This window comes from Camelus ferus, chromosome 11 (assembly GCF_009834535.1).
Source record: "Camelus ferus isolate YT-003-E chromosome 11, BCGSAC_Cfer_1.0, whole genome shotgun sequence".
NCBI lineage: Eukaryota > Metazoa > Chordata > Mammalia > Artiodactyla > Camelidae > Camelus > Camelus ferus.
In genome coordinates this window covers 24,903,988-24,924,902 of record NC_045706.1, presented here as the reverse complement: position 1 = coordinate 24,924,902, position 20,915 = coordinate 24,903,988, and the positions used below count along the sequence as shown (strand labels likewise).

General features: G+C 36.2%; 1 protein-coding gene across 8 annotated transcripts in view; it reads left to right on the top strand.

Annotated features, from left to right (window-relative positions):
• Positions 1–20,915, top strand: part of BTRC (beta-transducin repeat containing E3 ubiquitin protein ligase) — a 154,422-nt gene that overhangs the window by 44,015 nt on the left and 89,492 nt on the right. For 6 of the 8 annotated variants that reach the window (XM_032491063.1, XM_032491060.1, XM_032491062.1 and 3 more), the window contains exon 2: positions 771–878. The exons of the other annotated variants lie outside the window; for them this stretch is intronic. In XM_032491063.1, the coding sequence (XP_032346954.1) occupies positions 771–878 (108 nt within the window). The remainder of the gene's footprint in view (positions 1–770; positions 879–20,915) is intronic. 8 annotated transcript variants of the gene reach the window in all.

The window sequence follows — 20,915 nt, the reverse complement described above, 5'->3', positions numbered from 1 at the left end:
GTTTTGAAGGTTTTAGTACCAGCAGCTTTTTGGGTTCTTTTTCTCTCCCTGTTTTTCCTTCTTTCTTTGTTGTTTTTTTTCTGTTTGGGTTGTTTCTTGCCTATTCCCTCTACTCCTCCTGTCCCCCCCTTAACCCATCTGGAAAGATGAAGATGCAGCTGCTGTGGTAACTATGCATTTTGGTTAATGAATAGCAAGCAGACTAACAGGGTACATAAAACATATGCAAACTGCGGAGTTAGTTGCTGTCAAAGCTCTAGGGGCATAATAAATACTTTTTCTTTTCCTTCTCCCCACCTTCTAAAAAAACCTGTAACTTTCCTGTGATACTTTGTTTTCTAATTTACCATTTCTAATATTGAAATGCTACCATGAATTACTCCTTTTTTTCTGCTTAGTCTGAAGAATATTTTACACTGTGGTGAATTTATGGGGTATGAGTTGAGGTGCATAGAGGAAAAGAATTGAATACTTGGATTAAGAAGTAGATTTCCTTTAAATTCATGCATGGAAGAACAGGGACAAAAATTTTTACTGAATATTTAGTTTTTTGACCTGTAACTTTTTTTTTCTTGCTTTTTGGCCACTAGTGCCCCTTTTGAGTTTTTCTCTGGGGTTAGAACTAGTAAGTAGTATGTTTCTTGAGGATGTTTCTGTCATAAAGGCCAGCTGCAACTGGAATATTATATTCAGCCAAGCTTTGAAAATTCCTGTAATCTGTGCCATCCTGTCTCATACTGTCCCATCTCATAGTTGTCCTCTCTCTGCAGTGCTCTATGCCCAGGTCTCTGTGGCTGGGCTGTTCCAGCCTGGCGGACAGCATGCCTTCGCTGCGATGCCTGTATAACCCAGGGACTGGCGCACTCACAGCTTTCCAGGTACTTTCTCTGTCTCTGTGGGTTATTTGCGGGCATTAGTATGTGTCTGATTCATTAGTGTGTCTCTTCTTCTTTTCCATGCTTTACTTAACTTTACTTTTTCTCTTTCATATTGCCTGTATTTCACATCACTCAATTCTCCTTTAATTTTTAATGTAGATCCAGACTGATTGACTCTTAAGACATCTTATTTTTATTATCACGATTGGTTTGCCAAAACTGACACAGCACAATTTGACTTGTTGGTTTTCATATCTAATAGAAGTATGATAGTGAACTTTAAAGTAATCTCATCAAATAACATTCCATATGTAATGTTTGTAATGTTTGCTCTGGACCTACATAAAGCCAATTAATGTGATCAGTCAATCAATTATAACCAGTTGCCTGGGTACCTTCTTATGTTTTTCTTATGATTATTAAGAATATAAAGTGCTCAATTCAGAGTGTCTCTTAGTTACTATACTACTATCTATGTGTGTGTGTGTTTTACATAAATAAGAACTGTGTTTCTGTATATCTTGATTAACAGGTCTAGTTTCAAGGTAGAAAGGCCTTCATGACCTTTGAATATAGCACTCAGCTTGAGACAATACAACTGGTCTCCCATGGACCATCAGATTCTAACTCTCTTCAGCCTTTATTAGAGGCCATTAGAACAATTCCAGGATGTGAGAGAAAAACTATAGAGGAAGGGAGGAAAACTTGTAGAGGAATATGTAAGAAAATGCTTGGTGCCCGTTGTTTACAGATTAGGGTATCACATATGGTGATTTTCTTGGCAGAAGTGTTACCTATCCATCTCAGGTATTTGGAATTTGTGTTTAGCATTTGATAGTAATATATAACAAATTACTTTTTGAAATTTGTTTTTTAGCTTATGTAGCTCATATTCTATTTAGGAGAATTTCAAAGACAAGCTGTAACCAAGCATCATAACTAAGCGTGTGTGTGTGTGTGTGTGTGTGTGTATTTATTGAAGAATAGTCAGTTTACAATGTTGTGTCAGTTTCTGGTGTATATGACAAAGTTTTAAAAGAGGGGAGCTTAAGTATTCCACATTCCTGAGCAGTGCTAACAGTTATCTTTAATGATACTATTTTAGAGATGCTGCTGCTGGATATTTGTCTTTTGCAAAATACAATATTAATCTTCCTTTTTTGTCTTATGAGATACAATATAGAAAAGGGTGTAGGCTTTAAAATTAGTTAAATCGGGTCTTACATACTGTCTGTCACTTGTGTGATCTTGAGCAAGTCATTTTACTGAATTCGCCTGTAAATGGAGACTGTAGTAAGGGCATGCAGTAAATTATTGCTGTTTTTATCATCCTCATCTTCACCATCATTAACATTATTGCTGTTATTGTTAGAGAATATTGATATCCTGAGAGTATCAATTTATTTCAAACTTTTTTTTTTTTAACTATGTATCATATTGAGTAAGTTTTGGCTCTCAAGGAACTCATAGTCTAGCCTTTTTTTCTTTTTTTTAATTTTTTTTTGCGTTGTGGTGAATTTAGCTAGACTGCAGAGTTGGAGAGAATAGTCCCTGCAAGACTGCCCTCACTTCAGACATCCGTTGTAAGGAGCCCCTACCACCAACCTCGGGTGTGATAATTCACTAGAAAGGACTCAGAGAACTCATTGAAAGCTAGTATGTTCATGGTTTATTACAGGGAGAGGATGCAGGTTAAAATTAGCCAAAAGAAAAGACTTATAGGTCAGAATCTAGAGGGAACCAAATGTAGAAATTCTTGCCATCCTCTCCCCATGGAATGATGGATGGCATTATTACCTCCTGGCCACAGTATGTGACAATGCACACAGAGTATTGCTGGTATTGCCAACAAGGGAAACTTACCGAAGCCTTGTGTGTCCAGAGTTTTAACTAGGGCTCAATTACAAACTTCCCACATGGTTGACTTTTAGTCTCTAGCCCCTCCTTGTAGGTCACACTAATGCTTTCAGTCTCCATTTCTTCTCAGGATTGGAACTGATAAAAGTGTGGCTCAGAGCCCCCATTGTGAATCACGGTGCCCCCAGGCAAGCCAAGATGTCCTGTTAGGTAAGAAGTTCCAGGGACCTAGCTACCACTAGGGCAAAAGCCAGACCTCTCTTTGGGTAAGGTTAATTCTTCAGGACACAAGGGTCCTAGACTTCTTTGAGAATCTGATGAGAACTGTTGATCTTAGAAAAATACATATGACACATAGGCAAAATTTTTATAATAGTTTTATATATACTATTATTATATTTGTAGTCTCTTGTGAAATGAGAGAGAGCGATTAAATTACATAATCCCAAAAGTATAATCTCCCAAACTGATAAATTCTAATAAAGAAATGTGCTCTAAGAATATATAAAAGAGGAACCTGATCTAACCTGAGGGTAGGGGTAAGGAAGGTCAGATAATCAATGTTTAAGATCTGAAGGATGAGTAGGGATTAGGCAAAGGGAGGAGGGAGGGAACATTATAGGCTAGTGTAACCACCTCCTGCTCCTTCCCCAGAACAAGTCAGTTTGGTGTATTTAAGGACCCTCCTGAAAAAAAGCTATTGTTTCGGAGAATGAGGAGAATGGAGTTAGGAAAGACTGGGGAAGCTTGATCCAAAAAAATGGGCAATTAGTGAGCAAAAAATTTGAATGGATATAATACCAAAAAAGATACACAAACAGCAAATAAGCACATTAAAAGATAGTCGCAGGGAAATGCAAATTAAACCACAGAAAGATACTACATTTCTACCCACATACTTCTTCCCACCCTGGAATGTGGGGATGGGAATTCAGTACACCCTAGTAGTTATTATATCTTAGCTTAATATGAGAAATGTTATGCTAGAAAATTCCTTAAAAGCAGAAGCAATCTCTTATCCATTAACTTCCACACTTACCCTGTGGGGTTTTTTTTAGTAGCTAAGGCTCAATAAATACTGATGATTTGAACTATATTAGATAACTGGTGAAGATAATCATTTGCAGTTAAAAAAGTGTACAAGTTAAAATAATTTGACCTGGACACTAAGATACCAAGAATAATTAAAATTTTCATTTGGCCTAAAACAGTCTTGAATCTAAGGTCAGTAGGAAATAATTGTGAACAAATTCACCAACAGTCTCAGGACTTTCTCTAGTCTTAGTCAGAAATCAACAAATACTATTTTTTAAAAATATATTGAGTCCCCTCATAAGTTACTATACTTCTGGAGTATATTTGGAGAAAGGTTGATTTAGAGATTTTGTTGGAAAATTGAGAATAAGTTTGGTGTGTGGGCCTTGAGTTGTATTGCAGGAATAAAATTGTGTGACATAGGCAGAAAAGAGATGTTTAAAAATGCCTTAGAAAAGAAGCCCCGTGGCCAGTATACCATGTAGTGGTTAATGGCCTATGGTGTTGGAGTTTGGAGAAGAGGAAGGATTTATTGCAAAGGCCAAGTGAGGAGAATGGGCAGCTCTTGCTCAAAATAACCAGAACTCTCCAGTGGTTTTGGGGGAAGAGTTTTTGTAGGTGAAATTTAGGGGTGGGTGGGAGGGCTACAGAGTGTGAGACTTTCCTCTGATTGGTTGGTGGTGTGATAGCAGGGTGGTGGTCCAGAAATCTCAACCATCAACCTTCTGGTTCCAATCAGTCTGGGGTCAGGTGATTGTGCTCATCTTGAATTTACAGACCTCCACCTGGGTGGGCCTTAGTTCCTGTAGGAGAACTCAGAGATAAGTATCAGATTGTTGTGTATATCCCTTGGGGAGGAACTGGGACTCTGCCCCAGGCTGCACCTTTTGTTTCTTGACTGCCTTTCCTTTTTTTTTTTTTTTTTTTTTGGTATTCCCTCAGTTCCTTAATTAGTAACTGAATCTGCCCTTTGGAACTCAGGGAAGGTCTAGGAGGCTGAAGCCCTTTTTCCTGCAAACAAGAAATTGGGAACACAGAAAGGCTTTTGTACCTGGGAGGGGCCCACAGGATCCTACTTAGTTTCACCTTGGTGCCAGACTGCTTGAGATTTGAACCTGGCTCTATCTAGGTATGACCTTGGGCTAACACTTTACCTCTCTATACCTCAGTTTTCTTATCAGTAAAATTAGGATGGTAATAGTATCTACCTATTATCTATAGGGTTGTTGTTAGGACAGAATGAGTTGATTTATCTTAAGTCCTTAGAACAGTGTCTGGTAAATTAATAAGTTCTATATTCTCAGAAAAATCCACAGACTAGGTTTGGAGGCTTTCAGCAAATACTGTTTCACCTTGGTAACTACTAAATAAATTTTTTTTTTCATACCTTATAGCTCAGTCTTGTATCATAGCAAAGCCTACTGTTGGTTAAGGTATTGATAAGAAAATTTTGCTTTCCCTAACATTACTTTAAGTATTGTTTTTCTTGTCTTATGTCTGAAAGAGATCATTAAGTCATTAAGTCCTAGGTAGCAAAAATGGAAAGAATGAGTTTATGTGCTGGTTTTATTCCAACAACTTGTTCTATGTCAGGTTCAGTGTACACAGGTACTCAATATTGCTGATTGACTAATTGGCAGATTCAGGACTTAAGTCTAGTCTTTACTGTTTCCACTACTAGAAGTACAACAATCTTAGTACATTTTCATCTTTTTGGTTTGGGTTTTACCTTACTTATTTAGATTTTTGTTTATGTAAAAATTATATACAGTAAAATACACAGATCTTAAGTGTATTCTCAGATGAATTTGACAAATGTATACTTTTGGGTAACCTTACTCTCGAGATAAAGAGCATTTCCATAATCTGAGAAAATTCCTTTGTACCCGCTTCCCGTTTTACCGTATCCCAAATGTAATCACTGTTCTGATTTGTCACAGAAGACTAGTTTTGCCTATACTTGAGCTTCATATAAATGTAGTCATATAGTATACATTCTTTTGTGTCTCTTTTCTTTTGATCAACATGTTTTTGAGATTTATCCATTTTGTTAGTTTAACTTATTCTTTTTTATTGCTAAATAAAATCCACTGCATTAGTAAACCACAATTTGTTCTTCCATTCGTCTATTGGTATGCTTTTGGATTGTTTGCATTTTTGTCTACTATGAATAAAAAGCTACAGTATATAGTTTGTACAAGTCTTTTTGTGGGATGTGTTTTATTTCTCTTGGGTTAATACCTAAGGGTGGAATTACTGGGTCGTAGAGTAAGTGTATTTTTCACTTTAAAAGGTACAGTCAAGTAATTCTTCAAAGTGGTTATCCAAGTAGGAATACTTATTTATACTAATCATACAGGAGAAGGGAGGGTTGGGGCACAAGAGGATGACCATGTCTAAGTCTCAGTTGATTCCCTGGTGTGCACCCTGCCAAGTGAGGGTCCTTGGCTTTGTGCAGGAAAGAATTCAAAGCTTCAAGAGTGAGCCATAGTTGAGTAAAAGTAGATTTATTTAGAGAGATGTGCACAGTAGGGTGGAGGGGGTGCTGGGGGGTTACAGTAAAGGTTGAAGTAAAGATACACACTCCTTAGAGTGCTGACCATCTTGGAAGGCAAGAGAGAGAGAGAGCTCAACTGCGGGGTACAGTGTTGCTAGTTTTTATATGCTAACAAATGAGAGGATTATTCCAACTAATTTGGGAAAGGGGCAGGGATTCCCAGGAATTGGGCCATTGCCCTCTCTTTGACCTTTCACGCCTAGCTTTGGAACTGTCAGTTGTCATGGCACTTGTGGGTGTGTGATTTACTATGCTAGTATACATTACAATGTGTATAATGTAGCTCAAGGTCCATTGGAGGTTCAATCTTCTGCCATCTTGTGCCTCAGAGTCTATTGGGAATTGACTTTTGTGCCATCTTGGTGCTGATTGCTGTGTCATTCTTTTAATGGCTGTGTCCTGCCCCCTTCCCTCCTGTCTCACTAATATTGATAAATATGTTTAAGGACGTGACTTAGTAATAGTTTCATGGCATTTTTTCCCCTTGAAATTATTGCATTCTTTTAGTAAATTTGAAGTATCTTCGAAGTCAAAATTCTGTAACAGTTGGAAGGGAAGAGCCATGGAGTCACTGCTGAATTTGTTGGATTATCCTCAGTAACTCAGATGAAAATGGCAACATTGGGATGGTTTGATTATTGACATTTCAAACCACACATTTTAAACTAGTGGCAGGCAAGATGCTGAAAATACTGTTTAAATAGATTCTAGCAGGACATGAACATATTTTAGTCTAGTTTGAACATATTTTCATTTTCATCATTCCATTGATTTCTCTTGGAAAGTATATGGGTGATTAAGAGGATTTCTCTTGATTAACAGTGGGTATATTTTGTGGAATCATTTGTTTATCCTTAGCAAAAGGTGATCATATAATCTATACTATTACATGAGAATGAACAATAGCAAGTGCTTAAAAATAGATGAGTAATTAGGATCCCTTATTTTCTTTAGGCATTAAAGGAGGGAAATTCCAACAATAAGAATATAGGTAGATTTATATGACCTTAGAATATTTTAGGTGTCAGTATAGCTAGAAATTTTAGGGAAGTTTTGAGCTAAATGAACCATATAATATTTAATATTAGCTACAGTCCTTGTCAGAGGTTGAAATTGTTGGGGGTTGACTCCAGGAGAGATAATGTATTTTATTATTTAATAATACTTAGAAGTCTACTAAATCTCACTGATGCAGGAAAAACAAATGTGGGGGTGTGAGGAAGTCCTGCCAAGTATGGGTCCTTGGCTTTGTGCAGGAAAGAATCAAGAGCGAGCTACAGTTGAGTAAAGATAGATTTTTTTTTTTTTGGAGAGATACATTCTGCATAGAGTGTAGGCTGTTTTAGAAGGTGAGAGAAAGGCCACGAGGTGTGGCAGTTGGGTGCTCAGGTTAAAGAACAAGTTGATACACAGTCTGTAGACAGAGCAAGGGCCACCTCTGAAGATGAGGCCATGAGGTGCTGTGTCGCTAGTTTTTATGGACTTCATATGCTAACAAGTGAGAGGACCATTCCAGCTATCCTGGGGAAGGGGCTGGGATTCTCAGGAATTGGGTCACCTGCCTACTCTTTGACCTTTTATGATTAGCCTTGGGACCGTCACTGCGCCTGTGGGAGTGTCATTTACCATGTTAATATTACAATGAGTGTATAACGAAGCTCAAGGTCTACAAGAGGTCAAATCTACCACCATCTTGAGCTTCAAGGTCTACTGGGAGTTGAATGTTCCACCATTTTGGTGTTAATTGCTGTGTCATTCCTTGAATGGCTGTGCCCTGCCCTGCCCCCTTCCCTCCTGTCTCATCACCATCTCCTAAGTGAAATGTTAGCATGGAACAATACTAGGAAAATTAAGCATTATTCAGAGTATATGTAAGTATGCATATATGGAAGTCTTAATGCTGTATTTGAGGTTTTAGTTGGATTATCACACTGAATATAAATTAACACTGAAAACTTATTATAAAACAATACCATGAGGAAAACCACCCCATGACAAAAAGACTTATCAAGACCTAACTAATGGTCCCCCCTGTTGTATATGAATCATCTCAGGACAGCACAATTTCTTTTTAATAAAAAATTTAGTTCTTTTTTGTTTGTTTGTTTCTATGTTGACATTTGACCTATGTTTATCCTAGCCACATCCTTACATTAGGAGTTTGCATATAGTGACAAATCAAAAATGTTTTTTGTTTTGTGGGGAAAAAAAAACTCCCCCTTGCTTATAATTATTTGGTAAGTATATAAACAAGAAATTTTCACCCATAATCCTACTTTAAGATAGTCATCAACATGTTAGTTTCTTTCAATCTGGAATGATTTACCTATTCATGCATGTATGTACACACACAGGCATGCCCAGACAAATATAATTTTGTTTTGTAATATATTTATTATTATCATTTTATTAAAAAATTATAAACTGTAAAAGCAAAAAATTAATAATTATAGAAAATACAGAGAAGTAGAGCAAAGGAAGGAAATATTTTAAATGTCCTCCCAGATACTACCATTTTACTGATACTAGTACTCTCTGGTTTTCAACTATGTTCTGTACTTGTCCAAATTCTACATTCGTCAGCTGGTTACCCTGATTTTGGTTACTCTTTATCTCATGGCCAGTTGCTCACATGTTTGCCAATTGAACAAAGTTTGAACTTGGGTTGCCACTTATGTAATTGAATGGCTTTCCACCACTTCTCTTGTGTATAATTCTTAGCCACTTCAGATTCACAGTTCTCCAAAGGTGCTGTGTTCTCCCATGCATCTGTGTCTTTGCATGTCCTGTTCTCCCTACCTAGAGAACCACTGATACACTGTTGTAATTGTTCCCTCACTATACTGTGAGTTCCTTGAGAATAGGATTATATTTTGTTCATTTTATGTTTTCCAGTGTCACGTACAGTATCAAGTGCTTGGTACAGAGTGTTTGTTTCATGAATTTTTGCTGAATGAATGAATGAATTGACTTAGGTAAAACTGTTAAATAACATACATAGAGGGTAGGAGGAGAGAAAGCATTGAATTGCTGGTGGTACCTGCACAAATACAAACAGGTGTTCTGTATTCAGAAAGAAGTCATGATAGTTAAATAGTCAATTCCAAAGACTACATATTTACATGGAAAAAAGGAAAACATGCTGAGTCTGATTTATGGGTAGTCCTCAAATTTTATACATTTGGCTTTCATACAACTCACACCATGATGATCCTTTCTGAATTGGATTTTGTATGCTGAATTTGGACTCTTGTTGATGAACAAATGCACATTTCAAGCTATTAAATAGTGGCACTGCCAGCCAGCTAACAGTTCAGTTTCAGTGATGTCAACATCTTTATCTTCACAGCAGTGTTTGTGCAATTATTTGACTATTTTATTGCACTTTACTCTTACTCTATAAAATAATAGATGCTGGGAAAATTAAAATGGTGATGGTAGTGATAAACAGCCTACAGAAAAGATGGAAATCTTTAGACACACTGAAAGTGATCCTTTAGCTTTGATTAGGAATGAAATTAAAGTATATGTGCAAAATGTTGGAAAAATATTATTGAAGGTCATTTCTTAAAAAGTCTAATTATGGATTTTAAAACATTTTAGCTGACATTGAAACTTATTGTTCAGCTTCTACCCTTTCCATTTTTGTTAATATTTAGCTAAGAAAAGTTAGAGATGTCCTGAATTTGGTGCATTTTACTTTATGCTGGGAATAGTCTGTCTTGGAGGAATGACACCATTTAGACTAATTTGTCTTTCAAGATGCCTACATGGATATTTTAAATACTGTAATTATTTCAAATTTTGTAAGTATAGATTCCTCCATTGCTGAGTATTTTGACATGTTTTTGATGCAGGTAGTGTTCATTTACGGCTAATGTGCAACACGATCTAATGTTTAGACTAAACCAAATCACCTTATTGTGAGATGATCATACTTCTTAAAAAATTTTTTTTGGTATTTTTCCTGATGGATCTGAAAAATTAAACTTTTCACTCCACAAGGAGGGCTAATTGCTTTTGTTGAATAATGTTGGATTTTTACCTAATTACCCTTCTCCATGACCCATAATGGCAGAAGGAACCCCAGGGGGCCTGGAGTTGCCCCAGTAAGAGGCACAGACCAGAAAAATGGAATTAATGAAAACTTTAAGGGTGATGGAAGCCTTACTAGACAAATGCTTGCTGTAGGCAGTTAAGACTCACCTGCATTCTCTAGAGAGGTATGTATTACTTTCTTTACATTCCAAGATTACCTTTTTGTTATTGCCATCTTTGTGCTGAGTAGAGGCCAGAGTACCACAGGAGTTCTTTCTGTGCTATTCAAGAATCATTGTTGGTTATTTTGTGACTGCTACAGCCATTTGTACCTTCTTTCCCTATTGTTCTGCTTTATGTGATAGTGTTTTATTGTCTTGCTGTCCTTCCTTGTGTTCGTTTCTAGACTTGGTATTTTATGCTGACTGTCAAGATGTGGAATCTTGGTAGATAGGCAGCATTTAGGAAACTCTGTCACTTTTCATGAAGAGAGAAACCCCAGGTTACTTATGATGGCCTCATGGCCAAGGAGAAAGAGGGAAGACCCATCTCTTGACTGTTTAGCTGCTTAGGCTTCTAAGAATTGCAATACTTTACTATTGGGAGGTCATACCCATGAGTTTTGTTTTTCCTAAGAGTGATGTTGAGTAGCTGTGAGCTTTTCTATATTCTCTGGCCCAGTCCTGTGGAGGCCAGGTCTATACTTTGAAATAGTTGGGCCTAGGATGTAGTATATCATCATGAAATGGGATTTTCCAGTATACCTTCGCTTGCTGGATTATCTGTCATCTGCCTTTTAAAGTTCTCAGGTGCATACTGTTCAAATTCTTGAGCACTTTGTTACAAACCTAGTATCTGTGGCTTGGTCTGAATTAAATTGGAATTTTGTACCCTGTAATAAGGATGTAAAAAAGTATACTTATTTTCATATATGATCCTTTAGCAAAAAGTTCAAGTCTTAGCTCGATTTGTTTTAATTTTTTTGTGTGTTAGATGCCATAAACAGAAGGCAAAGAGTAGAGGGCTAAGCACTCGTTTTATGTTTTCATGTTTCACACCCACAAATATATACTGCAGTATTTATAACTAGTTTATACAGGGGAGAGGGTGTAGCTTAGTGGTAGAGTACATGCCTAGCATGCACAAGGGCCTGGGTTCAATCCCTGGTATCTCCAATAATTAATAAACAAAGGGCCTGGGTTCAATCCCTGGTATCTCCAATAATTAATAAACAAACAAACAACTCCCCCCCAATAGATAAAAGTGAAATAAATTAATAAAAAATAATGATTACAAAAACTGGTTTATATGAAGCTTTTGTATGTGAACATAAGAAGTTTCATATTTGAAAGAAAGCACATGATTAGTTTTACTAAAGTGTAGTTGCTGTTGTTCATTCTAGTTTCTATCCTTTGCATGAGCCGTGTTTTGGGGAGTACCTGTTTCTTTACTGGTGATAAAACATAAGAGAAATTTCTAGCATGATGTTAATATAGTTCCCCTAGATTTTTTAATTGGCAGGTCATTAATTTTTTTTAAGCATTTCAGTTGCAGCATAGTATAGTCCTTTGGGGAGAATTGGTAAAATGAGGATGAAATGGGTACAGGATTCCAACAGCTTGAAAATAACACAGTATTTGACCAAAATCTCTTCTGTATTCCCTACTCTGGTTCTATTCCAGTAGTCTTGGAATTGTGCCTATAGAGTATTTACAGTGAGATTATAAAACTGAATCATGATTTTGGTGAATAGAAGCCAGAGCATGTGGCTCCAGCACCCCAGCTGGCAGTAAGCTCTCCCTAGGTTTATGAATGTAGTTAGATGGCCCCCAACTGTTTACAAGACAGCAGAGGTGAGATCTTTGATTGACAAGTCAGAAATGCATTAGATCATTCTCTCTGCCAGTCTCTGGTTCATGCTGTTAAAAATGTCAGCCTCCAAGTTTGAATGGCAGCCTGAGGGCCTTAGAAGCTTTTTGTTTTCTGAGATGGAAACACAAATTGGATGTGTGCCTGAGTGCTTCATCCTGGGCTGTAATTTCATCTTTTAGCTAAGAACCACAAGGTACACGAGCAAAGCACCCTGTAAACAATAATACTGTGGAAAAAAAAATAAACAAGGTCGTGTTTCTGGTACGTTGATCCGATGGTGTCCTGACCTCTATCACGTTGAACATCTCCACTCTGATTGCTGTTCCCTTTGGCATTACAATGAGAGAAAGAGAGACTGACATAGGAGGAAAAGATTTAAAGTTGCAGTGTCGTTGCACATTCCTTGTATTGGCTATGAAATATTGAACTGTCAGAATGTGACACTTGATTTTTTAAGTAACCTTTCTTGTTTGAGGTGTTTGCAGTTCATTCTTTTATCCCCCATTTGTCTGCTTTCATTGATAGGGTTGGAAGTAGTTGCCTTAAATGCATGGGAAGGGACAATGTTAAAAGAGAAGTGGTGCTGATGGAGCCAAATGAACTTAACACTGGAACATAAATGGAGGTTGTGAGGCATGGGCAGAAGGAGACCTAAGTTGGGTTAGTACACTAATATTGGGGTTTATGGATCACATCCTATATGAAGGAAGAATCAGCTTAGGTCCTGATTCTGTTTTTGGTGGAGGCAGGAAGTTGGGAAGGCGGTATGGATAAGGATAAGAAATGGAGTGACATAGTTTGTTAAACTGCTTATATGACAGTATTGCCAGTCAAATAAATATTAACCCAGCTATGTTATTTATTGCTCTAATTATCCAACGTTTTAGCAAATGGTTCATTATTGAAAGCCTTAAAGTTTTGGCAAGAAAAATACCTTTTAAAAATGTGCAAAATTCATATTTATATAGTAAGAACGTTAATGTGTAGATAATATGAAAGAACCATTATGTTTGTATTAGTGTATCTCGATGGCACGTGAATAGAAAATCTTCATTGAAAAAGCCTAACCATAGATTTATTGGAAAATATTTTCTAGTAATAGAATGAGTTTTCTATTGCTGTTTGTTTTAAGTTGCAATGTATCTTAAAACATTTTATATTAAAAAATCCTTTTCATTCTAAGAAAACAGCTCTATTGACAGATACGTGCTTTTACTTAATTCATTTTGGGGCATAGACATTACAAGTAAAGTTTTTTTTTCATTCTTAAACTAGTTTTATTTTGATATTTTGGCATGCCTTGACTTTTTTTCTAAATTACCCACTGTGAGAAAATCCCACACGAGAAGTGGACACAGGTTGAGAGGCAAAGTGAAAGGGAAAGGTGCTGTAGAGACAGAAAAAGTAAAGTTTTAAGTGAGAATGACCTTTTGGAATTCTTCTGGAGTATGAAAAAGTAGGAGATTGTGTTGAAAGTACTCGAATTAACACTTATTGATGCTTTTAAAGGACAGCTATTTAGCTTAGCCCTCTCCCTTTGCAAATGTGAAAGACAAGCTAGTCTCTGTTATGAATATATAGTGAAATGTGAAATGCACTGGTGATAGTCATTCCTGACATTTCTTAATTCCCTGCTTTGAGGTCATGCTGGAAGGAGAGAAGATAGTATTTGTAAAATAATGTCCTGCTCCCTTGTACCCAGAATTATGCCCTCACTTAACAAAGTACAGTGCAGAGAGTGCAAGACAAAGGGGAAGGATATTGAGAATTACTTATTGTTGTTTTAAATATTTCTGTATATTTTTAAAGCAGAAATACTGATGTAGATTTGCTTTTAAGCTATGAGAACCCAGTCTTGAATCAGTGGGGGAGTTTTCAAAAATTGTTCTTCTAGAAATTGATTTCTCATTGGCTGATTTCCTGAGGATAAGTAAAAACAAACTATACTTTTCAACCTTGGAAGAACAAGAGAAATGTAAGTCCTTACCTAAGAAATAAGACTAGAAATACGTACATTTATGGGACTTCCTTAATCTTAACACAGAGAAATTATACAAGTTTTCTTCTTTCCTTGGTGTATTATTATGCAGCAATTAATATGAAAGTGCCTTGCAGTCCATGGGCTTTTATTCAGCCACACCCCCATAATAATTAGCTTTATTACTTGAAATCCAGGCTGGCCTTATAAGTAAAGATGGGTGTCTTCATAGAACCATAGAATTTCAGTGTTGGAAGACATCAGCAGGCTATCTAGTCATACACAGAAATCCTTTATGAAGTGTTTTTGGCAAGGGGTCATCTATTCTGTGTTTGATCGCTGCTGTTATTAGCAAGCTGAACTTCTTGAGGCATCTTGCTGTCTTCTGCACTGTTGATTATATTAGAAAATTTTCTCTCAAGAAATTTAATTCTGCCTTTTGTGGTAATATAAAGTAATTGTTTTCTTTTTCATATATTTATGGATTTGAGGATAGCTATCATGTTGGTTATATTTGCTGTTCCCAGAGTGAATATTCTTGGTTCTTTTGATGTTTCTTTAGAAAATAATAATCATTCCTGCCATTTTCATACCCCCTATTTGATGGAGGGTGTTACCTGGTTGTCCTTCCTTGTGAATGCATTCCACCTTGTATGGATGTGTAATGGGTGTCCTCATTATAAAGTGGCATGCAGAACTAGATGCAGTGCTGCAAAAGTGTAATACTGTAGAGTACAGTGATACATCCTGTTTTGAACATAATTTGGGTTATGTAATTTAATTACTGCAGCCTAAAATCAAAGATATCTGTTTGGTGTAGATGATGGGAAAATCTGGAGAAATTTAGCTTGGGTGTATTTCCTCACCTTTTATTTGAAACTGGAAAAGCATATGTAAGCACTTTGACAAATGATATAATGTGGCATATCTGAGTGGTACAGGTATTTTAAACCAACACCAGTTCCTGAAGATAGTGAACATCTGCTTAGAGGTGTTGTAGAGCTCCACAATGCACTAATTGAATTACTCTTTTCAGGAGTTGCCGACTGCACTAATTGAATTAGAATCAGAGAGAGAGAGAGAGAGAGTGTGTGTGTGTGTGTGTGTGTAACTGAGATAATTCCAACCTTAACGGGAGACATTGGAAGATATGACTGATGGTGTGTACTGTGCTGCTATCTAATGGCAGTCCATGGAACTACTACATGGTCTCCAGGGAAGAGGGAGTGCAGTCATCTGATCTAGTGTGACCTCAGGCTAACCCCATCCAGTTTAGTTCAAAATGTCCCAGGATGTATTTTTGTAATTCTAAATCTAAGAAGAAAGAATGTGATTAATTTATCCATTAAAAATTAAGATATTCTAAAAGATATTTTCTAAACAACTTTATTGTATAATTTCTGTACAGTAAATACACGTATTTCAGATTACAATTTGATGAATTTTGATAGCTGTATACACCTATGAAACCACCACCATAATCAAGATGGATATATTTTATTAGGCATAAATTTTTTTATGAAGTATAAAGTCTCAGATATTCAACTGAATTTAAAACTTCTTATTTCTAATTTAATTGGTGAAAAGAAATCCAAGTTACTGTCAGTGGGTCATGTTCTTTCTCATTTTGCCTTTCATATAACATAAATTTAAATAAAAATTATCTTTTTGTAATGTCTTAGTGTCACAGAAAGTAAATATAGGACTTGTTCTTAAATTTCTTCCTGGTTGTCAAAATACTGAGATTAGTCAGTATAAGGGTGTTATCAAATTTTGCTTATATAATTATGCTTACACAAAATTTTTAGTTATTATAGAAAAATATTTTAATTATGGCAGTATCAGAGCAAGTTCAACAAATCTTTGTTGCTCTAGCTAATCGTTTAAAATTTAACTATAACACAAGTTTGGGCAAGTTTGAAATTCTGTGAAGTAGATAATTTTCTTTTCTAAAAAAAGAATGTTAGTCACAATTTAATGATTTTTGTAAAACATCACAAAAATATAATTATGTACAACTTTAAAAGTAAATACACCAAAGAGAACTCAGCATGAACTATATTTTAATTCACTGTAACTCTAGGCATTCTAACCTGTAAAATAGCCCTTAACAGAAAAATACACATGTATAATAACATGGTTTACAGAATGTGTATGTGTGCATGTACTTCAATAATAGAAAAGTGCTATTGGATACGTTTCTGATAGAAAAATTTTAATCTCTTTTATATGGTCTTCATTACTAAAATAAAATGTAAGCTTGAATGTTCTAATATTTTGTAGGCTAGTTTGGTTTTTATTTTAAGATTGAGCTACCTAGGTTTCTAAACTATACAAATAGCTTTGATTAAAATGACTAAAATATATGATACATACTCTTTTATATCCACTTTTAAGGGCAGTTTACTGGTTTAGAAAAATACATTTTGACACCATGTAGATTAAAAGCTTTACAGATAACGTCGCTGTTCGCAACTAGCCAAATTCAATTTAACTCACGTATGGAGTATCTTCTAAGTGCCAGGTACTATACAAAATACTGGACATAAATTAAGGTTCACACCCTGTCCTCAAGGAGTGTGTAGTTATTTATTAGACACTTATTGAGAACTTATGTACCAGGCACTATGCATATAATTTGAAAGGACTACTACTGTGAATAACCATTAGTTTCATGAATTTTTCCCATTCATTGAGCTAGAGGTCTGGCTTAATAGCATCCCTAAGGAAGCAGTATACTCATGTTCATATCTGATACAGCTCGTCTCAGCAAAAGAGTGATACACATATATCAAACTCAGACTATCTCTTAAATGGTTTTCCCTTCTGATTTTACACACCTTTTAAGGGAGCAGGGATGTTTTTGATAGCTTTATATATCACTAAAAAAGAGATGGGTAGCATTTATTACAGTGCCTCCTGCTGGTATATCATAGATTCTCAATCTTGTTGTCTTCAAAATTTGTAGTGCCCACTTCTTGTGGTTTGGTAGTTATTTCAGGGCTTCTTCTAAGGCTTTAAGTGGGAAAGAGTCTATAGCATGCAAGGTGTAAAGTGCGTCTTTAAACAGTGTATTTCTGGAACCTAAATTGTCCTGGGATCAGCTCTTGATATAAAAATTCATAGAAACCTGTTTTTCGCAGAGTGTGGTAACTCCTTGCCATAGTGCTGTAGTGTTAAAATTCACACTGGCCAGGTTGTTCTGTAAATTAAACACTGACAGCTACCCTCAGGGGAACAGCCAATGTATTTATGATGATGTGCTGATTACACAAAATACACTGCAAGCAGAAAACAGCTGCAGAGAACAAACCTCTTAAAAAGAATACAATTACAAATAGCACCCTCAGTATTTCTAGTGGTGAGTGTAGAATACAACATGCTAATGCAGGTTTCTTACTTAGTCTGCCTGAAAACAAAAAAACTGAAGGAGATAAGTTAAATTATGGTTGGTTGCACATGTGGTGCCAACATAGCAGTGAACAAATTTTGTTTCTGAAGAGCATAGCCACGAGTGCACAAATATAAGATACGCACCCTTTTTTGTTAGTAGGTTTTATTAGTGCTTTCCTCATATATAGTGGGTCATGGCCTTGAGATGTTAAGGGTTCTGGACATTGGAAGGATATTACATAATTGGACAGGAGAGTATCAAAATTGTATTTTAAAAAACTGTGTTTAGAAACTCCATATGTTAGGGCTTGGATATCAACATTTTGTTTGAAGGTAGCAGCTCTATATTTTCATTGTTAATGCTTTCAAGATGTTTGGCCTTGGAATTAATAAAAGGAGTCATGCCTCTGTATCTATGGTAGGTCTCTGACTTCTTAGATTCTCTTTTTCAAGAATTTGGTGGCTTAGGACACTGGAATAGCTGGATGACTATGTTTAGGAGAATCTTTCATCCCTGCATGTTCCTGGTCACGTGTAGACAGGTAAGAAGATTAGAAAAATTTTTAATTTTTCTTGTTTGAGATTCTCTCTGTTACAGTTTAGGATCAGTATCTATAAAATATTTCAACTGCTGAGCATGCTAGCTTCTGTTTAAATCAGTAGAAAATATGTTGATCTTCCGTGACATAAATTTACTCAAGCCAACGGTAAGGTATAGCAGGGGGACATAGTCATTGGAAACAGTTCACTTCACTCGCCTGAAACTAAGAATCAACTCTTCACTATATGGATCACTGGTATGTAATAATCGACTATTATTGGTCTGTCTGTTGGTCTCTTTTTAAATCAGTTTGGAACCTCCTGGAGTTATTTTCTTGCTCTGCTGACATCAATCCCATGTGGCAGAGGAGTTGTGTATAACCGCTTTGGTTTAATCAATAGAATAATTGATAAACCAGATAAGATTTAAACTGATTATAGCCCCAACAGAATTCCCCAGAGGCCTTGGACTCTCTTAATTTTGACATGTGTGTTGTGTACCCCGAGGATGAAGTGCAGTTTGAATTATCTGTTTTTATTTGCTTAATGACGGGGAGGGTGTTAAAGTCAAATGTTTAATTAACCCAGCAATGGGCTGCGTTGTCACTTACACACAGCTGATTGAGATATCTCATGGAGAATACTGAATAGGAATGATAATGTGGCACTGGGACGGAAGATTGCTTTTTCAATCTATTTGCTGGGTCACTGCTTTGAATGTCTTATTGGATGAAAGGCATTCAGCCTGGAGAAAAAAATCAGCATTTAAGTACATTTTGTTCTCCTCTCCCCCTCTAACCTCCTCCCCCCAGAAGTTAACTAAAACAGATATGTTCTAGGTTTAATAAGCCATTCATGTACCAGTAAGAGACCAGGGTAGTAAGTAGCCTTAAGCTACATAATTTCCTGTGGAAACAGAAAAATCCTAGTAGCCCTCAAGGTATTCTAAATGTGAGCTCTTTTGTCCCTTGTCCCTTGCCATTATTGTGGAGTTGTCTTTGGTTACTTGTCTCTTGGTTCTTTATGTAGTGTTTGCTTGATGTGCAGCTACCTCTAGGGCCACAGGCAGACCTTTTTCTCCGAAAGGAGCATATTCTCCAGTCCTTTTTTGCCATTTCATGCACCAGGCTTCTATTTGGTTGTATTTCTGACCAAGTATTGTAGTGAGATTGTTGAACTATTTAGAGAGATGAAAATGTGAAGGATATAGATTCTTGTTCCTTTTGCTACTGCTATTATAAAACAATTGATTTCATATATATTTTACTTTGTTGAAAAGCAGTTTGCTTATTGTGTGGACTAAAAAACTAGGCCAGGAAAGATTCTAATAGCCCACACCATCAAAAGTACAGTCCAGGCAATTGGAGTTTTAATGACTTGCTGCCCACAAAAAATTCCTGACTGGCTTTATAATCAATGTAAAATTCTTTGGAGGCATATTGAGCAAAACTTAAAAAAAAATTTTTATCATGACTTTCCTTCTTTGTAGTTCTTATGTTTCTTCCTTCTATCCCCCAAAGATCTGAACCAGGAATTTACTAATTTTTTTTCTTTGTTTTAGTCATTTGTAACATTCCAGAGAGCACAATAGGGAGAAGGATACAAGATTGATTTTTTTATGTGTGTCCTCTTGAAAGCATAGTCTGGGGCATGACTACTTGGAAATGGGGAGAAGGGGGTGGAATTACAAAGCAACAGAAGCAAGCAGCTAGTTTTCAGGCGCAGGTTGGACTTTTGCGGGTCAAGGCAGACCAGACGAGTAGCTTATCTTGAGGGATGCAAGTAATAGACCAAATATAGAGCAGCTATTTCAGGAATCATGTAGGTCATTTAATTATCCATTATGATTGAGTGGCTAATGCTCTTTTGGCAATTACATGACCTCTGTTATTCTTGAAACCTTTCCAGGCCCTCATGGGTTGAATGACCCACCAGTCCGTGCTTGCAGACTTCATTCCACTCAGAAGGAAAGGAGATGCTGGAAACTACTGGCATTTAGAAATGGCTACGCTTTCTTTACCGACCACTACTTAGAATGTCCTTTGTACAGCAGTCAGTGATAGGCAGCTGGTTTTGAAGTCCACTGTTCCTTCACTGTCTGCAGGAGCACAGGGTATTGTGGCAAAACAAACTTTAATACCAAAGTTGGCTATTACGGTATTCACAGGTTCTGTACTGTAAGGATAAACACTATGATGTTAAAACTAATATTTGATATCTGGAAAACCTATCATTCATTACCAAACTCTGAAATTAGTGAAGCAGTATTTTCATTCCATAACTCAACAGAGCAACAAAAGCATGTAGTTAGTTTTCAAGCGCAGGTTGGACTTTTGTCCATTGACAATATTAATAACAGTTTTTGAGAGATCATTGATTAAATTATCCCAATTTGAATTGGTTGATCATTATTTATTTATTATTTACTTTTTAACAATAACCAAAAAAACCAAACAATTTTAAAATTGGGATGCTGATACAAGGCAGAATAATTCTGGAACATTTAGATAAATGTTTCTGACTTTTTCTTTAATCAACAAAAGATCATTACTATTTCTAAAGAAAATTCTTTAGTTCCACTAAATGATAGTAAAACTTTTCCTTTTTATAATTGTAGTGACTTATCAAGTAATTCTGAGAAACAAAAATAATGTAGATTTCTTGTGATTATTTAGATTAAGAACAGTTATAGTGTGGAAAGTAGTGACATCATAATCAAACTATTTCTAGGATTTGTCAGAAATGCACAAACAAAATTCTGCATACT